The sequence below is a fragment of the Bufo gargarizans genome, chromosome 10, assembly GCF_014858855.1.
Source record: "Bufo gargarizans isolate SCDJY-AF-19 chromosome 10, ASM1485885v1, whole genome shotgun sequence".
In the NCBI taxonomy this organism is placed as follows: domain Eukaryota; kingdom Metazoa; phylum Chordata; class Amphibia; order Anura; family Bufonidae; genus Bufo; species Bufo gargarizans.
The window spans coordinates 48,108,752-48,131,725 of record NC_058089.1 but is presented as its reverse complement, the minus strand read 5'-3'; the positions used below and the strand labels follow the sequence as shown (position 1 = coordinate 48,131,725).

Genomic DNA, 22,974 nt, shown 5'->3' with positions numbered 1-22,974 from the left:
CACTAGGGTATGTCATAAATGCCTGATAGGTGCACATCTCATCTCCTGGACCCTCAGCTATCAAGAGAGAATGAAGGTCCTGTGGCTACATCCCCATTCCCATCGTAATGTCCTATCACTAGGGTATGCCATAAATGCCTTAAAGGTGCACATCTCATCTCTGGGACCCTCCTATCAAGAGAACAAGGGTCCTGTGACACATACGGGCCACATTCTCCAAAGAAGTCAATGGAAATGTTGTATAACTCTTTTATGTATTAATACCCCTTTCATATGACCCTGGAGAACCTCACATCTACAGAAAATCACTGACCGTCCTCATCCTATCACTTACCTTGTACCCAGCAGGTGCAGATAAGACCCACACGCAGTTCATGAGTTAGGGTATTTGGAGGGAAAAATGGAGTCGAAAAGTTTCCTGTTGTACTGATTAAGGATCCACCACATTTCACTGTAATGTAATAGAGACTGAATGACCAGATGCCATGACTACAATGGTATCACACTGAAAATGGCTGAATTCAGTATCAACATGTCCCAGTACAGCATGGTGACATTTCTCTATAATCTGCCAGTGTCTAAGAAAATCATGGACGCATCTTTTTTCTTTAATGGATACCAAATAACACTGTTAAGTCGGCACTGGTGGCAACCCTGACGGAAACCCTATAGAACAAATGTGCAGCAACCCACAGAGGAAGTGTGGGGGCACACAGGACGGAGTAGTAGTAGCACTCAGGTGGCTGTCCTCACTCGACGCTCCTTGCACCATGCAGTGATGGGAGAGGTGAATCCTTTCTTCCCCCTCGGCACACACGACGGTGGTAATGCGGTTCAATGAAGAGGCCGGTTTTTTGGGGAACAAATAACAGTTTCTTACTGGCAATAAACGATGGCAAAGCTCAGATACACATTCGTACGGTAGTAGTCACAAGTTTTTCCATGCATGGACTGGCAGAGCTGACACGTCTTGCAATTTCCACACTTCTTACAGTTCCAGAAGCTGCAAACAAGGAATTAACAGGCCAGTTTCTCTCTCTCTGAGTCAGTCTTCCAGTATCCAGCCAAAAGGGTGCAATATCTCTTTTGCTCTCTTTCTCTTCTCATCAAAATATGGCACTAAATTCCTAGCTGACGGGTGTAGTCCAATAGCAGATGGCCAATCTGCCTCTAAAGCATACCTGGGTGTATCAGCTCCCTATTGTCTCAGACAAATATGCTATGGGGTCAAAAAGTTTTATGCAGGTTATCTCCACAGCCATTTCTCATGCACCTCCTCCTGACGGCTGCTATACAATTCAAAATAATCCTCAGAGGCTGGTACAGGACTGTTAATTTTTCTTGCTGGCTGATGATTCCCCCCCGGGGCTGCCTCTCAGTCTTCCTTTTTCTCTGTCTCACTTACAGTGATACAACTATTACTGTGTCTCCTGACTGCTCCCTATGGAGAGGGTAGCCTTCTAGCATCAGTCTCCATGGGCCTGTTAACTATATTCTCATCATTCAAGAAGGGAAATACGTATCAGAGTGCAGTCACGATTAAACCTCCTCTGCAGTGGGCTACCAGCACACTCTTGCTATGCCATGAAATGCCATCGCTCTGAATTTCCCCATTATAGCCCCACTCTTACAAAAGCAAATGGGACCTTTAGATGCCCTACAAGCACCAGGACTAGGGTCTGCCTGCAATTACTGTATAGCTACATATGCACACCCTCATAGATAACATGATATTCAGTACTGAAAGTAGCCAAAGACAGCCATTTTAAAACAGAGCTGTATAAACTCGCTACCGGGACCTCTTGCAATCAGCTGTAATCTACAGGGAACCTGGATGCAATAGATGAGGGTCCTAAATGCAGAACACCACTCTGTTAACTCCGAATTTGCCACTGCGGTTTGTGAAAATGAGATACAACCTAGCTGGATTTGAGTACATTCAGTGCCAGAATTTAAAAGCATATACCATATGTGACCAGCCGCACAGAATTTCAACGCATTGCAGCCTCGAACATTTCCATGCACAGGACAGAACTGTGGATGTACTCACGTGAACTGTATGTCGCCTTAAAGCTGCTTCCGATCCGTGAGCTGGTGAATGCTACTCTGACAAATTTTCCAGAGGAAATCTGTGCAAGTGGAGCAATGTTTCCGCAGATTTTGTCGATAAGAATGGGCGACTCTCTGCTGATTCCATCGTACACAGTAACAGAGGCCTGAGAACAATCTGGAAGGGAACTAACGCTGAACGACTCAAACTGCAGGAAAACCTGGAGCAAATCAAATCTAGGGTCAACACAAAAGTCAATATAAAGATCCGGCATTCCTCTAGTTATGCTACGTGCGCTTATCTGTTATATATACTTTGTCCTCTGGGACCCGGATCAGCCACACACATGACGTAATGTTAGGGTTCTTCTTGGACTCCCATGAAAATGCCCCATGTGCATCAGGCAGCAGGTAACTACAGATATCTAAAATAACAAAAAAAATACATCTAGGTAGTGCCCTGCCAAGGATTTCCTCCTAAAAGACATGACCATAGAACTACAATTCTCTGCACTCCATGGTGACCTTTCATGACCAATATAGGCTGTCATACCCACAAAAAACGTATACCGCACTGTACAGTTTTTTCTTTTCGTGGCCAGCCAATGACCAAAGTATGTCACTCAATGACTATACAATGGCATATACCGAAGGTACACTGTACATCTGGGAATACCGCTGATGTGTACCGTTTGCATATACCTGCAGAATAGAACATAGCCTGAATGATAAAATTGTGCCTGCCTACAGCCACCACTAGAGGGAGCTTAGGCTACTTTCACACTAGCGGTAGCCTGTTTCGGCGGAGGAATAGCCTGCTGGATCCGTGCTACTGCAAGTCCACCATGCTGGCAGAAGTCCGCTCCGGCCCGATTCACTATAATGGGGGTGGGCCGGAGGTCCGGCTGCAGCACAGCAAACATGCCGAGAGGCGGTCGGAATAAAACTACAACATGCTGCGTTTTTTGTCCGGCCACCTCTTGGCATGTTTGCCATTCTGCGGCAGGACCTCTGGCCAACCCCCTTTACAGTGAATGGGGCCTGAGCGGACTTACGCCAGCATGGTGGACTTGCGGTAGCACGGATCCGGCAGGGGAACAACCTGCCAGAAAAGACTACCGCAAGTGTGAAAGCAGCCTTAGGAGAAGAGCTAAGGTGTGTTGATTGTAGTCACACTGGCTTGTAGGCTGAGAAGAAGACCAGGAGAATAGAGTGCAGCCCTAAGAGATATTTATTTGACGCACACCTCTCGGTGTTGAATGAACAGCTACCGACCGGTCTGCTACAAATCAAAGAGCCTTATTTTAGCAATGTCGCTTGCTCTGGTGAATACCACCAACACAATAATAAATCACATCCAGAAAGCTTCCTGTAAAAATCAATACCCCACGAGATTACATGCCAATTTCTTGTGTTCGTTATGTCAATGCAAGTCACTCAGCTGGAAGTTCAGCATTATAGAAGAGGATATTTATAATAAACAAAAAACAAAAATTGGAAATTTTGTAAAATGAATACAAATTTCAAACCGTCGAGTTGTCTTATATAATATCTAGGAGACTAAGAGATCGACTGAAGTGGAAACCCAGACTTTAATCCAGTGACCGATCGCATTAGAAATACAGTTGCAAGAAAAAGTATGTGAACCCTTTGGAATGATATGGATTTCTGTTTGACAAATTGGTCATAAAATGTGATCTGATCTCTATCTAAGTCACAACAATAGACAATCACAGTCTGCTTAACCTAATAACACACAAAGAATTAAATGTTACCATGTTTTTATTGAACACACCATGTAAACATTTACAGTGCAGGTGGAAAAAGTATGTGAACCCTTGGATTTAATAACTGGTTGAACCTCCTTTGGCAGCAATAACTTCAACCAAACGTTTCCTGTAGTTGTAGATCAGATGCGCACAACGGTCAGGAGTAATTCTTGACCATTCCTCTTTACAGAACTGTTTCAGTTCAGCAATATTCTTGGGATGTCTGGTGGGAATCGCTTTCTTGAGGTCCTGCCACAGCATCTCCATCGGGTTGAGGTCAGGACTCTGACTGGGCCGCTCCAGAAGGCGGATTTTCTTCTGTTTAAGCCATTCTGTTGTTGATTTACTTCTATGCTTTGGGTCGTTGTCCTGTTGCAACACCCATCTTCTGTTGATCTTCAGCTGGTGGACAGATGGCCTCAAGTTCTCCTGCAAAATGTCTTGATAAACTTGGGAATTTATTTTTGCTTTGATGATAGCAATCCGTCCAGGCCCTGATGCAGCAAAGCAGCCCCAAACCATGATGCCCCCACCACCATACTTCACAGTTAGGCCTCATGCACACGACAGTTTTTTTTCACGGTCCGCAAAAACGGGGTCCGTGGGTCCGTGATCCGTGACCGTTTTTTCGTCCGTGGGTCTTCCTTGATTTTTGGAGGATCCACGGACATGAAAAAAAAGTCGTTTTGGTGTCCGCCTGGCCGTGCGGAGCCAAACGGATCCGTCCTGAATTACAATGCAAGTCAATGGGGACGGATCCGTTTGATGTTGACACAATATGGTGCCATTTCAAACGGATCCGTCCCCATTGACTTTCAATGTAAAGTCTGGAGTTCTTTTATACCATCGGATTGGAGTTTTCTCCAATCCGATGGTATATTTTAACTTGAAGCGTCCCCATCACCATGGGAACGCCTCTATGTTAGAATATACTGTCGGATATGAGCTACTTCGTGAACCTCAGATCCGACAGTATATTCTAACACAGAGGCGTTCCCATGGTGATGGGGACGCTTCAGGTTAGAATACACTACAAACTTTGTACAAGACTGCCCCCTGCTGCCTGGCAGCACCCGATCTCTTACAGGGGGATATGATAGCACAATTAACCCCTTCAGGTGCGGCACCTAAAGGGGTTAATTGTACTATCATATTCCCCTGTAAGAGATCAGGGCTGCCAGGCAGCAGGGGGCAGCCCCCCCCCTCCCCAGTTTGAATATCGTTGGTGGCACAGTGTGCGCCCACCATAGCCCCCCTCCCTCCCTCTATTGTAATAAATCGTTGGTGGCACAGTGTGCGCCCACCATCGCCCCCCCTCCCTCCCTCTATTGTATTAAATCGTTGGTGGCACAGTGTGCCAACCACCATCGCCCCCCCCCCCTCCCTCTATAGCAGTAACATTGGTGGCAGTGTGCGGTCTCCCATTCCCCCCCCCCCCCCGCATCATTGGTGGCAGCGGAGTTCCGATCGGAGTCCCAGTTTAATCGCTGGGGCTCCGATCGGTAACCATGGCAACCAGGAAGCTACTGCAGCCCTGGTTGCCATGGTTACTTAGCAATAGTACAACAGTAGAAGATTCATACTTACCTGCTTGCTGCTGCGATGTCTGTGTCCGGCCGGGAGCTCCTCCTACTGGTAAGTGAAAGGTCTGTGCGGCGCATTGCTAAAGAACTGTCACTTACCAGTAGGAGGAGCTCCCGGCCGTTCACAGACATCGCAGCAGCAAGCAGGTAAGTATGAATCTTCTACTGTTGTACTATTGCTAAGTAACCATGGCAACCAGGGCTGCAGTAGCTTCCTGGTTGCCATGGTTACCGATCGGAGCCCCAGCGATTAAACTGGGACTCCGATCGGAACTCCGCTGCCACCAATGATGGGGGGGGGGGGAATGGGAGACCGCACACTGCCACCAATGTTACTGCTATAGAGGGAGGGGGGGGGCGATGGTGGTTGGCACACTGCCACCAATGTTACTGCTATAGAGGGGGGGGCGATGGTGGTTGGCACACTGTGCCACCAACGATTTAATACAATAGGGGGAGGGAGGGGGGGGGCGATGGTGGGGGCACACTGTGCCACCAACGATTTAATACAATAGAGAGAGGGAGGGGGGGGGGCGATGGTGGGGGCACACTGTGCCACCAACGATTTATTACAATAGAGGGAGGGAGGGGGGGGCGATGGTGGGCGCACACTGTGCCACCAACGATATTCAAACTGGGGAGGGGGGGGGGGTCTGCCCCCTGCTGCCTGGCAGCCCTGATCTCTTACAGGGGAATATGATAGTACAATTAACCCCTTTAGGTGCCGCACCTGAAGGGGTTAATTGTGCTATCATATCCCCCTGTAAGAGATCGGGTGCTGCCAGGCAGCAGGGGGCAGTCTTGTACAAAGTTTGCAGTGTATTCTAACTAGAAGCGTCCCCATCACCATGGGAACGCTTCTGTGTTAGAATATACTGTCGGAAATGAGTTTTCACGAAGTGAAAACTTAGATCAGAAAAAGCTTTTATGCAGACGGATCTTCGGATCCGTCTGTATGAAAGCAACCTACGGCCACGGATCACGGACACGGATGCCAATCTTGTGTGCATCCGTGTTCTTTCACGGACCCATTGACTTGAATGGGTCCGTGAACCGTTGTCCGTCAAAAAAATAGGACAGGTCATATTTTTTTGACGGACAGGATACACGGATCACGGCCTCGGCTGCAAAACGGTGCATTTTCCGATTTTTCCACGGACCCATTGAAAGTCAATGGGTCCGCGAAAAAAAATTGAAAACGGCACAACGGCCACAGATGCACCCAACGGTCGTGTGCATGAGGCCTTAAGATGAGGTTTTGATGTTGGTGTGCTGTGCCTCTTTTTCTCCACACATAGTGTTGTGTGTTTCTTCCAAACAACTCAACTTTGGTTTCATCTGTCCACAGAATATTTTGCCAGTACTACTGTGGAACATCCAGGTGCTCTTGTGCAAACTGTAAACGTGCAGCAATGTTTTTTTGGGACACCTGTGGCTTCCTCTGTAATATCCTCCCATGAAATCCATTCTTGTTTAGTGTTTTGCGTATCGTAGATTCGCTAACAGGAATGTTAGCATGTGCCAGAGACTTTTGTAAGTCTTTAGCTGACACTCTAGGATTCTTCTTCCCCTTATTGAGCAGTCTGCGCTGTGCTCTTGCAGTCATCTTTACAGGACGGCCACTCCTAGGGAGAGTAGCAGCAGTGCTGAATTTTCTCCATTTATAGACAATTTGTCTTACCATGGACTGATGAACAGCAAGGCTTTTGGAGATACTTTTATAACCCTTTTTTAGCTTTATGCAAGTCAACAATTCTTAATCGTAGGTCTTCTGAGAGCTCTTTTGTGCGAGGCATCATTCACATCAGGCAATGCTTCTTGTGAAAAGCAAACCCAGAACTGGTGTGTGTTTTTTATAGGGCAGGACACCTCCAATCTCATCTTATTGATTGGACTCCAGTTGGCTGACACTTCACTCCAATTAGCTCTTGGAGATGTCATTAGTCTAGGGGTTCACATACTTTTTCCACCTGCACTGTGAATGTTTACATGGTGTGTTCAATAAAAACATGGTAACATTTAATTATTTGTGTGTTATTAGTTTAAGCAGACTGTGATTGTCTATTGTGGTGACTTAGATGAAGATCAGATCACATTTTATGACCAATTTGCACAGACAATTGCAACTGTATACTGTCTGTGTGCCTTTGAACACTGACATCTCCATTGATGGTTCTGGAGCTGCACGTTTTTTTACATAATATAGAAGAGGATATGTTCTCTAAGCCCTCATGCACACAGCCCTATCCGTTTTTGCAGTACGCAAAATATGGATACCGACCGTGTGCATCCCACATTTTCCCCTCTGCTGGTCCCGTAGTATGTTTCAAATGCCTATTCCTGTCTGCAAAACAGAAGAGAATAGGACATGTTCTATTTTTTTTGCGGGTTTGCGGAACGGACATACAGATGTTGACAGCATACAGTGTGCTGTCCACATCTTTTGCGGCCCCGTTGAAATGAATGGGTCCACCTCCGACCCACAAAAAGTTTGGATCGAATGCGGACTGAAACTACAGTCTTGTGCACGAGGCCTAACACTACACATCCTATTCATCTCCACAACTTAACTGCATTCGTAGAGCTTGTTAATCTTGGCGACATCCAAAGAACTTAATCCAACGCGCTGCCCGATCAAAGCACGGGGGTTGCCGGTGGGTTCAAGAGTCGGTTTTCCAGCATCACTTGCAAAAGCAAACCTATAACGAGTGCAAAAAGGACGCATTAAAGACTATGAATATGACAGTAAATATACATTTATCACTTCTACATAGCAGCCTAAGGATGTGTTGTGTGCATTTGCCTCTATGTAGGCGATATTCAGTGCTGCTCTATAGGAGAACATATGCTGAAGTCACACAAAAAAAAAAAAAAAAAAAGCTGTGTATCCCTTTAAGAAGAGGATTTCTACAACAAATCATTTATAGAAGAGTACTTACTGCATCAGTGTACATACAAGCACTAGAAGTGAATTAATATTTTTTTTATTTAACTAAGATTAGTTTTTCTGATACAGAGCCATAAATCACCTTCCAAGACAAAGGGGGAAATTTATCAAGACTGGCGCTTTCTGCCCCTGTCTTTATATCGCCTGCGCTGTTGGACAAGGCGCACGTACAACATACCAACGTCATTAGACCTACATCACATTCCGTAGGTCATATTAAAATAAAAAAAACTTACTTGCCATAGTGTAAAACAGACAGGTAATCATAAGGCACGCCTAGGTTTTGGGTACTCATCTTGTAGAAATTGCGTTCTTTATCTAGAAGCAAAGAGGAGATAATTGAAAATTAAAAAATATGGAAGAGCAGGGGCTGAAGGAGGCAATTCTGTTATCGTGGCTGCTAACCCTTCTGATCCCATGTAAACTATGTATGGTTTATCTTTGATTAAATGTTGTGTTGACTCAACAGGAGGGTGTCCCCACTGCAGAAATGGGGACTGGAACTGGTTGTATGGGACAGTGTGTCATTGCTGGCTGGTTTTGGAAAGACATTCCCCATATAGTGGTCACCTTAAAGAGGCTTTCCGGGGGTGTTCTGCCTCTCCAATCTAAGCATTGAAAGTGTGATCTCTGAAACTTACAGTTGTGCTGAGATAGCGGTAACTATCAATCTTAGTTGAATTGGCTGATATTGACTCGACCCAAACGAAACCTTGTAGATCGTGAAGAAGTTTATTCCAAACTGTGCAGATCATACACCGATGAACAAATGGATAGGTAAAAAAATCATGCTGTGAGCAGCTAACAGGATACATGTGGCTGAGATGAAGAGTGAAGCCAGAATGCAAGGGAGAGAGGAGACTTTACAGAGAGCACAGCAGGAGGGGAAGAGAGAAGGGACACACAGGATAAAAAGGCAAACCATGCATGTGTAACATGACACTCCCCATCGAAATCTATGATTTAGTTCAAGTCCATGTATAATAGAGGTTTTTCTCTTCTGGAACATCTGCAAAACGAAAAGGAACAACAAAAATTCAACAAGGAAAACATTACTACTTGTAGACGTGCTTTTTAAAGTGTTGACAGCGTTAGGAGGAAGATAGATCCGTGAGTCCATATTCAGAAGGGAAGGCAACAACATGCACCAGTCCTTCTTACCTCCCTTTAATCAAGTTGACTTGAAGGGCTGTCTTCAGAGGGGAAGGCATCAACATGCACAAGTCCAGTCTTACCTCTCTTTGCATCAGGTCGGTGGGAGAAGTTCATCTTCCTGTTTAGGCAGAAGCAGTACCCGCTCGTTTATGGGTCTGAAGTAGTGTCTTGCAGAACCTTCTTTCATTACCTTAACTTTTACTTTCGGCACCTTGCCATCATTACTTGGAATATAGTCTTTGTAATAAGACCCATAGGCCAATTGTTACGATCAGCATCCCTTTCTTTCAGGAGAACTATGTCCCCGGCTTGCAGGTCGGGTTTGCTGACTTGCCATTTTGTACGACTTTGAAGGTTGCAAAGGTATTCCATCTTCCAACGGCTCCAAAACTCATTAGCAAGAAGTTGGACCAGTTTTCATTGGTGTTTGTGAACAATCAAAGTCCTGAGGAGTAATAGTGGCTATTCTGATCTTTTGAGTTAGAAGGGTGGCTGGAGTTAGCAATGCTGGAGACTCTGGGTCTGAGGAAACAGGAACAAGTGGTCTCGCATTGATTATGGCGGACACCTCAGCAAGGAAGGTGACCAAGACTTCATGTGTGAGCTGGAAAGATTTGTGGTCCAGCAGCATAGAGTCCAGGATTTTTCTCGAAATACCAATCATGCGTTCCCAAGAGCCTCCCATATGTGAGAAATGTGGCCGGTTGAATTCCCATTTACACTTGTTGGCATTGAAGAAGTTCTCTATCTTCTCTGCTCCTGTAAAATTTGTCCCGCAGTCGGATTTAAGTAACTTTACAGGTCCATGTATGGAAACAAATCTTCTAAAGGCGTTAATGAAGCAAGAAGAGTCCATTACTTCGATATGCACTGCACAAATGCTGAAACAAGTGAATAGCGCTGCCCAACGATTGTTGTTAACGACTCCGCCACGAGTCTTACGTATAACAACGGTCCAGGGGCCGAAAATGTCTATGCCGACATTGGTAAAGGGGTGGTTCACTGCTTAATCTGTCTGTTGGAAGCTCTGCCATCTGTTGATTTACATGTTCACTTCGTTTTTGGCACTTGACGCATTTATGGAGTATGGAGGATATACATCTTTTCATCCCGACTCTCCAGAAACCTGCAGACCTTACTACTCCCTCTGTGGAGTGACGGCCTTGGTGTTGCACTTGCTCACAGTAATGTCTGACTAGCAGAGCAGTAATGTGGTGACGTCCTGGAATGATGAGGGGATTTTGCTTTTCACTCATAACATTAGATCTTGCTATGCGACCACCTTCTTGGGCTGTTTTTCTTAGTCCATAAATGGCAACTGCGGGGGAAGGACTATTACCGAAAATGTGAACTTAAATCTGATAGTCTATAACCTCGTCCTTGACATCATTATTGCAGTACCATCGAAACCTGAGGAAGTTTCTGTTGTCTTCACGGACGATGAAACAATGAAACATTTGTTGGATGTCGCCCATAATGGCAATTGGCTCTTGTCTGAAGCGGACTAAGACTCCTAGGAGGCTGTTGTTCAGGTTAGGCCCAGTGAGTGTCATTGAGAGAAACGCCTTTGTGACGAGCATTTGAGTCGAAGACCACCCTAATCTAGTCAGGCTTGCGAGGATGGTAGACACCAAAACACAGGAGGTACCAGCATTCTTCTCCTTGTGTAAGAGGGGGTGCAGGCTCGGCATGATCTCTCTCAAATACCTTCTGCATAAAGTCGACAAAATGTTTCTTCATCTCCGATTTCCGGTTCAGGTTGCGCTCTAAAGAGATGAACCGTGAAACTGCATGTTGTCAATTGTTTGGAATTCTCTTCCTAGGGGTGCGAAATGGTAGCGGTGCCACCCAGCTGTTGGAATCATCTTGGCAGAACACTTTACTCATGGTTCTCAAGAATTATTTGTCTACCATCGTGGCTGCTAACTCTTTGTCTCTTGTGGTTACCTCAAACACTGTGTTACCAATGTTGTCATCCCAGAAGATAAATGCTTTCCTATCATCTAGTATGATGCGCTCTTGCGTACCTTTGTCACACTGTAGTGATGTTGTCGTCATGGAAAAAAAGTAGTGCGTCCATTTGGCAGAACGTGTGTTTTAAAGGAAGAAACTGAGAAAGGTTTCCTGGCGTGGCTAAGGCAGACATTGTCAATGATGACCCAGCCTAGATCCAGACGCTGGGCGTAAGGTGCATGATGTGGGCCGTTGATTCTATGGCGAACCTTGTGCACCCTTAAAATGTCTCTTCCGAGTAACAGCAGGTTATCAGCATTTTCATCTAAGGCTAGTATTTGGTTAGCTATGTCCTTCAAGTGAGAATGGTGCAAGGCAGCTCCAGGAGTGGGGATCTCATTTTTGTTAGTTGGGATCTGATTACACTCGATGATAGTAGGCAAGGGCATTTCCATGTTGCTATTGAGAGGAGCAACTACGAGGCCACTGGCTCTTCTACCCAAGACTTCTTTAAAGCCTGCACAAGTACCTAGGGTATAAGGTAGAGCATATATACTATTTAAATAACATATTCTGGACGATTAAAAGAGCCCAGAGGACCGGAAGTGACGTTCCGCCCACTTCTGGTCACCGCCAGAATTTCCGGCAAATTGATCCCTGATTGATTAATCAAGACACCTATATACACTTGGCACCAGTGCACTTTATGTGATGTGTTTTAATTCACACTGCTCTTAAGAAAGGGAGATACCCCGAAACGCGTTGAGCTTTTATTTATGCAATAAAGAACTCTCCATTTGGAACCTTGACTACCATTCTTTGGGACGTGGAGGAAAGTTCATACTATCTGACGAGCGATCTCGGCGGGGGAGGAGCAGGTATAGGTGTATTATGCTTATCCTATACCTCCCTCCCTGGTGAAGTAAGTCCCCCTTCGTTTTAACAATTTTTAAACACTATTATTTTGATTTACTCTCACAGTGATACATGCTCCGCCATATATCGAGACTGTGAAATAGAACCAATAAATAAGAATAAACATAAACACAGTGATACATGCTATGCCATATATCGAGACTGTGAAGTAGAACCATCCACCAAAATAGTACAGGTGTAACCTCCCATTGACCTACTACACCCATCTCATCCGTTTCTCTTCACCTTGGCGCCCCTGTGCTAATGCCCACCCTCCCCACAACCACCTTGGCCACTTAGGGCAATAAGTCTATAGCACTATTTTTTCTTGATTTTATCTCTATAATTACCTTGCAGTACACCTACGTACACTGCTTTAGGGTGCAGCCTCGGTAACCACCCACCATATCACCACTTACCCCATCCTAAACACTCCGTCACTTCCCAATAGTCCTCCTGGCACTCCAGAATCCACTCCTTTTTTTTATTTTTTACTGCCCATAATTTTTTCTCTTTTCCCTCTTTAACACAGGTAGGAGGGTGTCAGCCTTAGATAGTTGAAGCTCTAGTAGAAGATCACTGAGTTCTTTAAGCTTTAGATTGTCTTTAGCTGAAATCCTTGGGAAGCCTTGCAACCTGTTGAATAAGGCATCTTCGATGGCCTCAGAGCTGCCAAAGCTACGTTCAAGTCTGTCCCAAGCAGCGTCGAGACCTGCAGCAGGATTGGAAGTGTAAACTGTTTTGAGTCTCTTGATACTTTCGGCAGACTAAGGTGAATTTCCAGCCTCTGTGATTTTCAGGTTTGTCATCAAATGTGGTGAGGCCCGTCCTAGTGCGTTCTCTGCGAAGCATGTATTTAGCAAACTGTGACATGTCTGTGTTTTCAGACTTTGGGTATACAGTTGCAGGTGGGACAGAGTTAGTTGCAGTGGCTGGTACACTGATGTTGAGTGACTTGGGCACAAAGGATGGTTTGTAGCTGTATAGTAGTGGGTTTGTTAGGAGGTAGGATGTTCCATAGTAAGGTAGAAAGTCTTTTCTATCCATACCAGTTTCCGCCGTTTTAAAAAGTGCAGTAGGTGCAGAGAAAACACCTTGGTTGAGTGCTTTGGCTGCTATGACAGAGTGATGGAGTTCTGAGGAGGTCCGTGATGAATCTGATGCATAAGATGTAACAGAGTGACTGCTACTGATACCTCTTTCATTATCACTTGCGGCCTGCTCTAAGACTCTTAGTCTTGCCATGTCTTTGGCATGCTCACAGTGTTTTTCCAAAACTTCTATCTGTGCTTTCCATCCGTGCAGCTTCAGCTTCCATCTCTGCTTTCTTCTGTGCAGCTTCAGCTTCCATCTCTGCTTTCTTCTGTGCAGCTTCAGCTTCCATCTCTGCTTTCTTCCGTGCAGCTTCAGTTTCCATCTCTGCTTTCTCTTGGGCGAAGGCTACCTGGATTTTAGAAGCTTCTGCATCAGCGCGGGCTTTGATGAGTTGTTGGCTAAGAGTAGAAGGATTTGGAAGATCGTGCGGAGCGCTTAGAAGTTGTGGAGAGATGGGATCTGGATTCATGAAGATGTGCGATTTTTACATCTGGTTTTTGTCCTTGTTTGTATTACTAAATCATCTCTTGCAAGATTGAGCTCATTCAATTCCTTTAATTCTTTTAAGGAATCTTCTGTGTTGTACCTCTTTAGGGTACTTTCACACTAGCGTTTTTCTTTTCCGGTATTGAGTTCTATCACAGGAGCTCAATACCGGGAAAAAACTGATCAGTTTTATCCCCATGTATTCTGAATGAAGAGAAATCTGTTCAGGATGTCATCAGTTCAGTCACTGAATGGCGTTTTGGACGGAGGAAATGCTGAGGTTTTATCTCCGTCCAAAATTCCGGATCAGTTGCCGGAATGCCGGATACGGCATTAATTTACATTGAAATGTATTAGTGACGGATCCGGCATTAAAAATACTGGAATGCCGGATCCGTCCTTCCGGTCTATGAAAAAAAAATATAGAAATGGATCCGTTTGTCTATATGATAAATGGAGAGACGGATCAGTTCTTGCAATGCATTTGTGAGACGTATCGGCATCCGGATCTGTCTACAAATGCTGTCCGTTTGCATGCAGATTGCCTGATCCGGCGACGGAACTGCTTGCCGGATCACTCTGCTGCAAGTGTGAAAGTAGCCTTAAGAGATCAGCATATTTGGCAGACGGTCTTTGATAGTTCTCATAAGCAGCATTCAATTGCTTAACAGCGCTCTCTAGGTGCAATACCTCATGAGTTGGTTGAGACAGAACTGACATGCATTTAAGGGTCCATTCACACGTCCGTAAGTGTTCTGCGGATCCGCAAAGCACGGACACTGGCAATGTGCATTCCGCAATTTGCGAACTGCATATCGCCGGCACTATAATAGAAAATGGCTAATCTTGTCTGCAATTGCGGACAAGAATAGGACATGTTCTATTTTTTTGCGGAAACGGAAGCACAGATGCGGAAGTGCGGATGCGGACAGCACATTCCGGCCCCATTGAAAATGAATGGGTCTGCACCCGTTTCGCAAAATTTCGTAACGGATGCTGACCCATTTTGCGGATGTGTGAATGGACCTTAACAGTGGTAGACCATAAGTGGCTGATGTTATACAGCAGTTCCTCCTTGTCAGCCTCATAGTTCAGTTGAACTTTCCAGGTTTGTTTTCCTAAACGTTTTTGTTTTATGAGGCTTTTAGGATCTAACTCCTACCCCTTTACCCCTTTGCCTTCCGTTTAACAAATGTTATTTTAACTTGGGCAAATCTTTTAATACAATAGTTTCAATCTTCCTTACATGTTGCATATTGGTAAAGAACGACAGATTAATCAGTGGCTTTTCATGTGCATAAACAGCGTGAGAATTATCTGCATTTCTGTATTAATACTAGAGGTCTCCATACTCTCGATCCGTGATGGCTAACCTCCGGCAATCCAGCTGTGGTGAAACTACGACTCCCAGCATGCTCCATTCAATTCTATGGAGTTCTGAGTACAGCCAAGCAAGTGTGCATCTTGGGAGTTGTAGTTCTACCACAGCTGGAGTGCCGGAGGTTAGCCATCACAGCTATAGATGGACCAGTCTGATCCAAAATATCTATTGAAAGTTGCTTGTGAATCTGATCTAACCCATCACCAGTAGGACTAGGACATGAGGACAAGCGTGGGTGAAAGTTCTTCCGCCTGGTCCTACCTTGGCTGATGTTTCCCCAGTTAATGCGGATGTACTTGTCTCGGTCGCTGCGGCACTGCTCATGTTGGAAGCCCAGAGAATGAAGCAGTTCATGCTGTATTATACCCCAGTGCAGACACCCTGACTTCATGAGGGACAGGTCCTGTGCACCCCCGACGCGCCCAACATAGGACCAGCACCTTCAGGAAAACAGAGGAGATGATGGAAAAATATTAATGCCAACAAATGAAAACCTTGCTTTAACACGGGTTCTGCATCAGATGTGACTTTGAAGGGGTTGTCCAGGATCGTAATATTGATGGCCTATCCTCAGGACAGGCCATCAATATCTGATCGGCAGAGATCCGACACCTCGACCAGCTGTTTCAGAGTAGTATTGAAGTGAATTGGAGCAGGGGGGCAGTTACCACAGCTAATTGGTGAGGGTGTGAGGAGTCAGACCTCCGATGATCAGATATTGATGGAGTATCCTGAGGATAGGCCATCAATATTAAAATTTCTGACAACCCCTTTAAGAAGGGAACAGCACTGTGGGCAAATCCCTAACAAATGCCTTGAATCCAAATTACAGATTCCCAATGCTAGGACTGGTGCACTGGGACTTCAATATTGTAGACCATTAACATAATAAAATCCAGGGGTACAGAAGGGTGAAAAATAATTCTGCATGACGTGCACCACAATTAGACCGGCCATCGCATCTCTAACATTTCATCTCTTTGATAAGAAGATTAAAACGAGATAGCCACCTTTAATTGCCTCCATTTATGTTATGAAGGTGGAATGGTGCTTAATAAAGCGTGTGGCATGAGACATGGAGGGCTGACCCCAATCGACGAGAGAAGGAGTCTTTGTTATCCTGAGCAACTCATCAGTGTCCGGCTTGGTAACGCTCTGTCCGCTGTCTTGTTTTTACCCTGCTTAGGGTATATTCACACATGGTGGTTTTTATTGTGATGAGCACACGATTGTGGCAAAAAAACTTCTTTGCAAAACCGCAACTTTTTTTTACCACTTCAATATTTGCATAATATACTGGATTACAGAGCAGTTGAAAGCTCTGTGCATGATATCGGTGGAAGGGTGCGACCCCCCCCCCGTATGATTGGTCAATGGCTACACAATTTTATTGCAAAATTGTGAGGCCGCTGATTGCCAGGAGTGGGCCAGCCTCTTTCCACACTGGAATCCCATTCTACTGGCGAGAGAGCAGAACTGGTGCAAAGAGCGGTCCGCCGGAGACCGTACAATACATGGAAGCATATTGAATTGAAAGGACATGCGTTACTTTCTAATGGGCACCTTCCTATAAAAAAATAAAAAAATCTAACAAAAAAACACATCAGATTGTGGGGGAAATTGAAATGCCAAATCGAATCAAAATTTAACCCCTTAGAGCCTGTTTTAGACCTTAGTAATCAAGCAATTTTCTTTTCATCTTTTTATTGTCACATTCCCAATACCTATAACTTTCTTATTTTTCCATCGATAAGTTGTAGTTTTTAATGGCACCATTTTGGGGTACACAAAACTTACTAATTAACTTTTATTAACTCCTTCTGGGGGCAGGGGGGGTCGTAAAAAAAAAAAAAGCAATACCGCCATTGAGTTTTTCCGTTAATAATTTTGCAGTGTACTCTGGGTCAGTATAATCACAGCGATACCAAATACATGAAGTTTTTTATGCTTTACTACTTTCGCACAATGAAACCGCTTTTTTATCTTTCATTCTGCAGAGCTGTGACACGTTTTTTTTGTGGGATATAACACTATTTGATCACTTTTTAGTTCTTTTTTTTGTGTGTCAAATAAGCAATTCTGGCTTTTTTTTTTTTATGGGATAAATTACATGATAATTGTGGGGTCATTACGGACGCGGCAATCCCAAATATGTGGAGGGGATTTTATTTTAGTTTTTTTCCATTGAAAAGTTATTTTTTCTTTTTTTCATTGAATTTTTTTTATTTATTTATGTTTCAAAACTTATTTATTAACAAAATAGCAAGAACAAAAATTCACACAGCATGTATGTGAATACGTAAGAAAGAAGCATAGGCATCCAATATCAGTGGATAATGTCAAATATAATTTGAAGGAGCGGTATGAATAAGAACAATATGTTACATGAGTAAGGCCTCATGCACACGGCCGTTGTTTGGGTCCGCATCCGAGCCGTCGTTTTGGCGACTCGGATGCGGACCGATTCACTTCAATGGGGCCGCAAAAGATGCGGACAGCACTCCGTGTGCTGTCCACATCCGTTGCTCCGTTCCGTAGCCCCAGAAAAAAAATATAACATGTCATATTCTTGTCCGTTTTGTGGACAAGAATAGGCATGTCTACAATGGGCCGCCCGTTCCGTTCCGCAAATTGCGGAAGGCACACGGGCGGCTTCCGTTTTATTTTGCGGACTGCAAAAAACTGAACGGACGTGTGCATGAGGCCTAATGCAGTATAAAAAAAGGCTCAACTCCCGTGACTCTCCTGCCCCAAGAGGTAAAGGGGCGGGAAAGGGAGGGAAAAGGACAGCAGTCAGGTCTTCTATGGGCTGCTGTAAATAGAGACAGGAAGTACTGCAAATTAGGAGAGTTGGCCCGGTTTAACCATGGGTTCCATATTTTTATGAATCATTCTCATTTAGAACTTTTTAAATTTAATAAACCTTTTTTTAAATTATTTAATAGATGATCTTTTGATAGCTTCTACAATACATTGCAATTGTTTATGCAGTTAAAGGTATTTTTGTCACAGCGGACAAGCACTCAGACACACAGAAAAACCAACAACCAGGCTCTGAGCGAGAAGCAGGGAAAGGGTCACCTCCTAGCTAATCCCTGACCTCTCTCCCTGCACTGCTCAGCCCACAGGCAGACCTTGGTGGTAGGAATGCTGTGTCCTCGTGCCTGGGCTAATACACCCTAACTTCCCTGAGATGGTGAAAAGGGGAAATAGGAGCAGCCGGCTCGCACAGAACCTGGATGGGAGAGATGACACAAACACAACTTAAACAGCAAACAACAAAAACTGAAACCACACTTATCTTATCTGAGCTGGGACAGACAACCTTGCCTGCTTGCTTGCTAGGCCAGACTGATTTCTATAACCCACTCAGTGCACTGGAATTGAGAGCCATTTAAACTAATGACCCCACCCAGTGCACCTGATGGGAGGCGGATCCAGCACGACTCCAAAACAAACACTAAACACGTGCTGCTATTCTGGCCGACCTCCGCACATAATCAGAGCCGGGCATGACAACTATTCTGTCAGTGTTATATTGCCTGATAGGATACATGTCAGGCAAGTCTGGGGCCTTCATATCGTGCACAGACATCAGCACCATTTGTGGGGTGGTGATGGAAGACAGAGGTAGTCCATTTAAAGGGAACCTGTCACCGGGATTTTGTGTATATAGCTGAGGACATGGGTTGCTAGATGGCCGCTAGCACATCCGCAATACCCAGTCCCCATAGCTCTGTGTGCTTTTATTGTGTAAAAAAACCTATTTGATACATATGCAAATTATTACTAACGAGCGTTTCTTGTAAGAAGTTAAATGGCCCTGATTGGCACTTCTACCGGTCCGGGCTGTCTCTCATGTGAGAGCCGAGACCTTGCTCTCTGTTGCACCAATGACCCGTGCAGCTCTTAGACTGGGCTGCAGTAAAGGGGCAGCAGAGGCCCAGCCTAAGGCCCCTTAGTGACCGCCATAAAAAGGTGTATTGGTGGTCACTAAGGGGTTAAAAGAGTTAACATATATGCAAGAGCATGTAGTCAGCAAATGGGGTTTGTTGCTTGTAACCCCTTTTTAGCTAACGATGAAAGATCCGGTTGTGAATAAATTAGCGGTAAGTGGTGGGTTCCAAAGTCATCTCCAAATGGGGTTGTCTTCTGCTGGACCTTTGCGGCCCATTATAGTACCAGAGCCCGGGCACCCCAGTCTGACCCTGCACGTGGCTACTGGTGGTATTATTCCTTTTGCACAATCAGGAGGAGCTTCTAACAAACAGCTGGTGGGGAACTGGACAAAGGGTCATGGATATGGTGCTTAGGAAAGGCCCTTGTGGCCTGAGAGGAGAAACGAGGAACCATCATGGAGCCCCCCTCTATATGAGCCAGTGCCAGCAAATATATATTTTCAGGCCAGGCAAAAAAGTGGCAGTCCAGATGGTGAAGGTGTTTACTAGAGGGTGTTAAGAGGCGCCATTTTGATGGCTAAAGATATAAATGCCAGCTTAGTAGAACACATTGCAATTCACCAGGCCATTACATCCAAAGCTGGCGAGATTCTCTACATCTGAAGATGAAAGGCTCATTCAAGTTTAGAAAATAAATTGCTTTTGTGTTGATCGTAATATGCTAATTGCTTAATTAACTTCCTTTGGTCTGTCACTCATACTATGACTGCACAAAGAATGATTCCCTTCAATACGTTGACGTGGAGCTGTCACAACCTCCCACCGCCACATCTTACATGAAATCTGTTCACCTAGCACAGTGATAGGCAAACTGCGGCTCTCCAGCTGTTGCAGAACTACAACTCCCAGCATGCAAAGACTGCCTACAGCAGGGCATGGTGGGAGTTGTAGTTTTGCAAAAGCTGGAGAGCCCAGCTGTTGCAGACCTACAACTCCCAGCATGCAAAGACTGCCTACAGCTTTCAGCCTACAGCAGGGCTTGGTGGGAGTTGTAGTTTTGCAACAGCTGGAGAGCCGCAGTTTGCCTATCACTGACCTAGCGGAAGGTGCGGAGATAACCCTCGGATCTGACAATATGTTTCATATGTTTTCCTGCGTTCCTCTTTTTCCTACAAATAGAGTGATTGTTCTGTAATACACCTTTAACGTCCCGTTTGCGGAACGGAAATACGGATGCGGAAAACACATGGATCATCCGTGTACTTTCCGCATCCGTAGGTCGATAGAACATGCCTCATACTTAGCCACAAAATGCAGACCATGGACCCATTGAAGTCAATGGGTTCCCCCAAAATGTGAATGTAATATGGACGGTGTCTGTATTTTGCACATCCACAATTTGCGGACCGCAAAACATAAATGCTCATGTGCATGTGGCCTAAAAGGGGAAGTGAAAAATAATGGAATGTTTTATAGAGATACATGCACACAGACGTGGGGGGGGGGCAAATGTGGAGGTAAATGAGCCACTACTATACGGCCATCTGCCTCAGATTTCACACATAGTACTACAGAACATAGACCCCAGACATATGGAACGGCACTTTAAGGTAAATATTTACAATTAGTCATACACACTAGTAATTGCCCTATTTTACCATACATCTCTTAGGCTACTTTCACACTGGCGTTTTTTGCTGGATCGGGCAGGGTTCAGCAAAAACGCTTCCGTTACTGATAATACAACCATCTGCATCCGTTACGAATGGATCCGGTTGTATTATCTTTAACATGGCCAAGACGGATCCGTCATTAACTCCATTGAAAATTAATGGGTGACGGATCCGTTTTCTATTGTGGCAGAGAAAACGGATCAGTCCCTATTGACTTGCATTGGGGGTCATGCCGGATCCGTCTTGCTCCACATCCCAGGACGGAAAGCAAAATACAACATGCTGCGGTTTGCTCTCCGGTCTGGGAACGCAACCAAACGGAACGGAATGCATTTTGGAGCACTCCGTTCTGTTCAGTTCAGTTTTGTCCCCATTGACAATGAATGGGGACAAAACTGAAGCGTTTTTTTCCGGTATTGAGCCCCTATGACGGAACTCAATACCGGAAAACTTAAACGCTAGTGTGAAAGTACCCTTAACAATCCTAAAACGTAGCTTTTAATATCAAATGCTTAAAAGTGTTATCTGACCATAGAATAAAGAATTGATTCTATGGTCAAAGCTGCAATAAGAAGCACAGCTACTAAAAGTACGGCGTTATGCCATACGTAGCAATGCAACCAAGGAAGAGGCTGCAGCACATGCGCATTGAGTACTCTAATGCGCATGCGCCCAAAGCTGCTGGACTCATTTTAAAGAATTAGATAAAGCCAAAAAAGCCAATGGTGACAGGAGCATCATTAGAAAGCAAACCCGCTGTTTGATAAGGACATGCTGGTGATTTAAGGCTGAGGAAAGCAAATGGGCATGAAAGCTGGACAGTATAGACCCTGTCATTTGCCATTTCTAGCTGCATTTATTAATCAGATTTTTGTAAAAAAAAAAAAAACTTTAGATAAAAAATCTCTTACGTTCACACCTTTTAGATGCCAGTGTCCATAGCCAAGCAAGGCACTCACCCATCATAGGGTCGGATCCTCAAATAACTGGGCTCTCCATGACGTGGGATGAAGCGTACACAAGTTAGAACCGCCACCTCCTCCATGGCAGCTTGGATAAGCGTCTTCTCCTCCGAGGCTGCAACCCACACATGGCTATAACTTATGCAGAACATTCACATATAGCCTTGTACGTCATAGGTAGTGTTGAGCGAACGTGTGTTTTAAGTTCGGCGTCATCGAAGAATCGCGTTATGGATTCTAAATTCCGTTATGGTCCGTGGTAGCGGAATCCATAACGCGATTCTTCGATAACCAGAACTTTAGACGCCGAACTTAAAACACACGTTCGCTCAACACTAGTCATAGGTATAAGAGAGGTACGTACTGTAGTTGTTAGATAGGGTGTACGGCACGCGGACCCAACCTTCGGCTGATTTTGACCAGAGACAAGACTTTCCTCTACAGATCACGGCATTCCTGTTCCTTCTCACAGCAACGTCTCCTTGTAACATAAAGCGGGAGCTGCCTGGATGGAGAAGAAGTTAGACATGGCACTGAACACTGCCTCCACGGTAAATACCCCCATGGATATTGGCATGGATAGTCTGCTGTACGTTACATACCTTGGTTTGAAGATAAAATATCGGTGAAAATGTCATTATCGGGATGTGTACGATCTGTTCAAAGGAAACATGGCTGACGGTTAGTAAATGTTAATGCTGAAAGCCCCCAGGAACTCACAAGGTATGACTGACCTGACCCACCGGATCTCAACTGCAGATTCTGAAATAAAAACTGGAAAAAATAAAGAAATTAAAATATAAAGGAAGATTTTCGTGTGAAATGATTCAGCCTCACATAATATAGTAGACACATAATACCGCCATCCTGTGCCACATAATGCTGCCATACACTACAGTAAATAATACTACCATGCAATTTCAACATAATATTGCCACGTATTGCTGAAATAATGGTGCCATTCTGTGCCAAATATTATCACAATATGGACTCAATGATACTACTGAGGGTTGCAGTCCAACCATCATGAGATGGTTCCCTTCACAAGAAGCTGAGCACAAAGTAAAAAGGGTAAATCAACAATAAATTACCATAGAAGAAAGCGCC

At 44.8% G+C, this 22,974-nt stretch overlaps 1 protein-coding gene across 1 annotated transcript in view; it reads right to left on the bottom strand.

Moving 5' to 3' along the window:
- Positions 1-22,656, bottom strand: part of LOC122920052 (astacin-like metalloendopeptidase) — a gene marked incomplete at its 5' end in the record, with an annotated part of 35,112 nt that extends 12,456 nt beyond the window's left edge. Inside the window, 12 exon segments of the mRNA XM_044269263.1 lie at positions 335-375; positions 378-401; positions 404-451; positions 2,051-2,270; positions 2,365-2,474; positions 7,973-8,100; positions 8,585-8,666; positions 15,595-15,773; positions 21,865-21,982; positions 22,232-22,372; positions 22,470-22,523; positions 22,602-22,656. Coding sequence (XP_044125198.1) covers positions 335-375; positions 378-401; positions 404-451; positions 2,051-2,270; positions 2,365-2,474; positions 7,973-8,100; positions 8,585-8,666; positions 15,595-15,773; positions 21,865-21,982; positions 22,232-22,372; positions 22,470-22,523; positions 22,602-22,656 — 1,200 coding nt within the window.
- Positions 22,657-22,974: the final 318 nt, after the last annotated feature.